At 42.1% G+C, this 3,398-nt stretch overlaps 1 protein-coding gene across 1 annotated transcript in view; it reads right to left on the bottom strand.

The window, feature by feature from the left end:
- LOC122542497 (sorbitol dehydrogenase-like) overlaps nt 1-3,398 on the bottom strand; it is a 48,364-nt gene that overhangs the window by 35,187 nt on the left and 9,779 nt on the right. The window contains exon 2 of the mRNA XM_043680284.1: nt 629-662. Within this exon, the coding sequence (XP_043536219.1) occupies nt 629-662 (34 nt within the window). The remainder of the gene's footprint in view (nt 1-628; nt 663-3,398) is intronic.

Genomic DNA, 3,398 nt, shown 5'->3' on the forward strand with positions numbered 1-3,398 from the left:
GTATAGGACAGATGTTAGGGGTAGGTTCTTTACTCAGCGAGTCGTGAGTTCATGGAATGCCCTGCCAGTAGCAGTGGTGGACTCTCCCTCTTTATGGGCATTTAAGCGGGCATTGGATAGGCATATGGAGGATAGTGGGCTAGTGTAGGTTAGGTGGCCTGGATCGGCGCAACATCGAGGGCCGAAGGGCCTGTACTGCGCTGTATTCTTCTATGTTCTATGTTCTATGTTCCACTGTTACAGTCTGCATTGCAGTGCCAGAGATGATGGTGGAATCTGATTCAATAATTATCTTCCATAAGCAAATACTTGAAAGGGGGAAGGGTTTGTAAGTAAAAGCAAGACAGTGAAACCAATAGGACTGCTATTTTAAAGAGTTAGCATTAGCTCAATGGGCCAAATGGCTTCATTATACAGCAAATCATTCTCTGATGTTATGAAATGACCAATTACGAATCCCATTTATCAATTTTATTTATGATATTTGTGCATGTTATGAATGTGACATCCTTTAAACCCTGAATTATTTCGCCACTTGCAAAACAATGGTGGTTTTGCTAAAATGTAGAAAGCAACAGAAACTAAAGACTGAGGCCAGCTGCAGACACACAATGGTCAGAAGACTCACCATTAAAACCTGGCTCTGGGATTGGACGTTTCTCCTGTGGAGAGAGGATAGAAAACATATTTGAGAACGGTCTAATCCTTCCCAATTGTTACAGAATCACCATGCTGAGATTTCATAGGAACAGAAGCAGGCCATTCATCCCCTCAAGTCTGTCCCACCATTCAATGAGATCATGTCGGATCTGTGGCCTAACTCCATATCCCTTAATATCTTTGTTTAACAAAGATTGACCTCAGATTTAAAATTAATAACTGATCTAGCGACCGTTGCTGTTGGTGGCAGATCCAAAGATCTCCTACCCATTGGTGTAGAAGTGCTTCCTAACATCTCTCCTGAATGGTCTGGCCCTAATTCTCAGACTATGTCCCTTAGTTCTAGAATCCCCAACCAGTGGAAATAATTTCTTTATACCTACTCTGTCTTTTCCTGTTAATATTTTGAAGGCTTCGATCAGATCACCCTTTAACCTTCTAAATTCTAGAGACGAAAGGTTTAATTTGTGTACAGCCATTTCTGATATAACCCTATAGTTTCGCTCTCATATGATCACGCATTATAAGAAAAGCGCGCAAGAGCCACGCCATTTAAACTAACGGGACCGGAATCACATTATAGCCAATACCGGTAAGGAAAGTTTGTGCTCTACAAATAATGGTCTAAATTCTTCAATTGTGTTAAAGCCAACTCGCATTGAAGAAAGGCGCGTTATAGTAGAACTGACTGTATTCTCTCCCCATAGCTTAAACCCTGAAGTCCAGGTATCATTGTCCCAGCATTTAATTCCCTCCAAGGCCAACTTAGCCGTCCTAAAGTGTGCTGCCAGATCTGTGTACAGCACTCCAAGTGTGGTCTAACCTGAGTTTTGAATAACTGAAGCAAGACTTCTACATCCTAACATTCCAAACATTGAGTTATAATGTCCAGCAATCCGTTATCCTTCTTGACAATTTTCTGCACCTGCTCATGATATTTTAAAGATCCATGTACCTCAAACCCACAAGTCACTTTGGATAGTCACGATTACAAAAAATCTCAAAACTTGGTTCAGTTGGTAACAATCTTGATTCTACGGCAGAGGGTCATAGGTTCAAGCCTCACTCCAGACACTTTGCCTAGGTTGACACTCCCCATGCTGGGTCTGAGGATGTGTCAGAGGTTCCACCTCAGGCAAATATAAAGGATCCTACACACTACTTCCATGAACAGCATGAGATGTATTTATCCCTCAACCAATATATTGTTATCTAGCCATTATCACATAGCTGTGTACAAATACTGTGCAATATTTTCCCACATTAAGATAATGAGTACGATGTAAAATACTTAGCTACACCCTAAGATTGTAGGAAATGTTAGTCTGACCTTCTGTCCCACAATGATGCTTTATTATTGCAAAATGGAATGTATTTTTCAATTTCAGCCCCAAAAGCAAATTCAGACTGCGCCCATACCCCAAACTATTTCTAATCCGAAAAAAAAAAACTGATTGTGATTGAAGAAGAAATAGCAGCCTTTCATTAGGTACAGTAACTCATCATTCCAGCTTTGGCAGAGCCCCATGTAATGCCTCGTGTGTTATGTGTGCCACAAACATTTACATGCTCTAAGCTGGTGCTATTGGTCAAGACTATATGAATTTGGTACACAGTATGGGTACCAAACTGAGAATGTATTTCTGGCATCCAAATATCTGTCTCTCTTGTTCTCTTGGCTCCTTGCATACTAGCCTTGATAAACTGACATCTTTACAAACTCAGCTGTCCATGTCAGTACACACATTAAGGTCTGTTCTGCAATCACCCCTATATTCCATTACTTTAAAATGCTCATCCTTGCCTTACAATGCCTCCATGGCCTCACCCTTCCCTAACTAGTCACAGAGTCAGAGAGTCATACAGCACAAAACTGACCCTATTGTCCAACTAGTCCATGCTGACCATAATCTCAAACTAAACTAATCCCACCTGCCTGCGCTTAACCCATAACTCTCCAAACAATTCTTATTCATGTATTTATCCAAATGTCTTTTAAATGTTGTAACTATACTTGCATCCACCACTTCACCACTTCCTCTGGAAGTTTATTCCACACATGAACCACTCCCTGTGTAAAAATTTTGCCCCTCATATTTTTTAAATCTTTCTCCTCTAACCTTAAAAATATATCGCCTAGTCTTGAAATACCCCATCCTGGCCATCTATACCCCTCATGATTTTATAAACCTCGATAAGGTCACCCCTCAACTCTCCTCCACTCCATTGAACAAAGTCCCAGTCTATCCAGCTTTTCCTTATAACTCAAACTCTCCATTCCCAGCAACACCCTGGTGAATCTCTTCTGAATCCTGTTCAGTTTAATAATATCTTTCTTATAACAGGGCAATCAGAACTGGACACAGTATTCCAGAAGAGGCCTCACCAACATCCTGCATAGCCTCAACATGACGTCCCAACTCTTACACTCAAAAGTCTGAGGAATGAAAGGAAGTGTGCTAAACGCTTTCATAGGAGGAAGTGAGGTCTGCAGATGCTGGAGATCAGAGCTGAAAAATGTGTTGCTGGAAAAGCGCAGCAGGTCAGGCAAGATCAAAGGAGCAGGAGAATCGACGTTTCAGGCATAAGCCCTTCTTCAGGAATGAGGAGGGTGTGCCAAGCGGGCTGAGATAAAAGGTAGGGAGGAGGGACATGGGGGAGGGGCATTGGGAATGCGATCGGTGGAAGGAGGTTAAGGTGAGGGTGATAGGTCGGAGAGGGGGTGGGGACGGAGAGCT

This window comes from Chiloscyllium plagiosum, chromosome 40 (genome assembly GCF_004010195.1).
Source record: "Chiloscyllium plagiosum isolate BGI_BamShark_2017 chromosome 40, ASM401019v2, whole genome shotgun sequence".
NCBI classification, from domain to species: Eukaryota; Metazoa; Chordata; class Chondrichthyes; order Orectolobiformes; family Hemiscylliidae; genus Chiloscyllium; species Chiloscyllium plagiosum.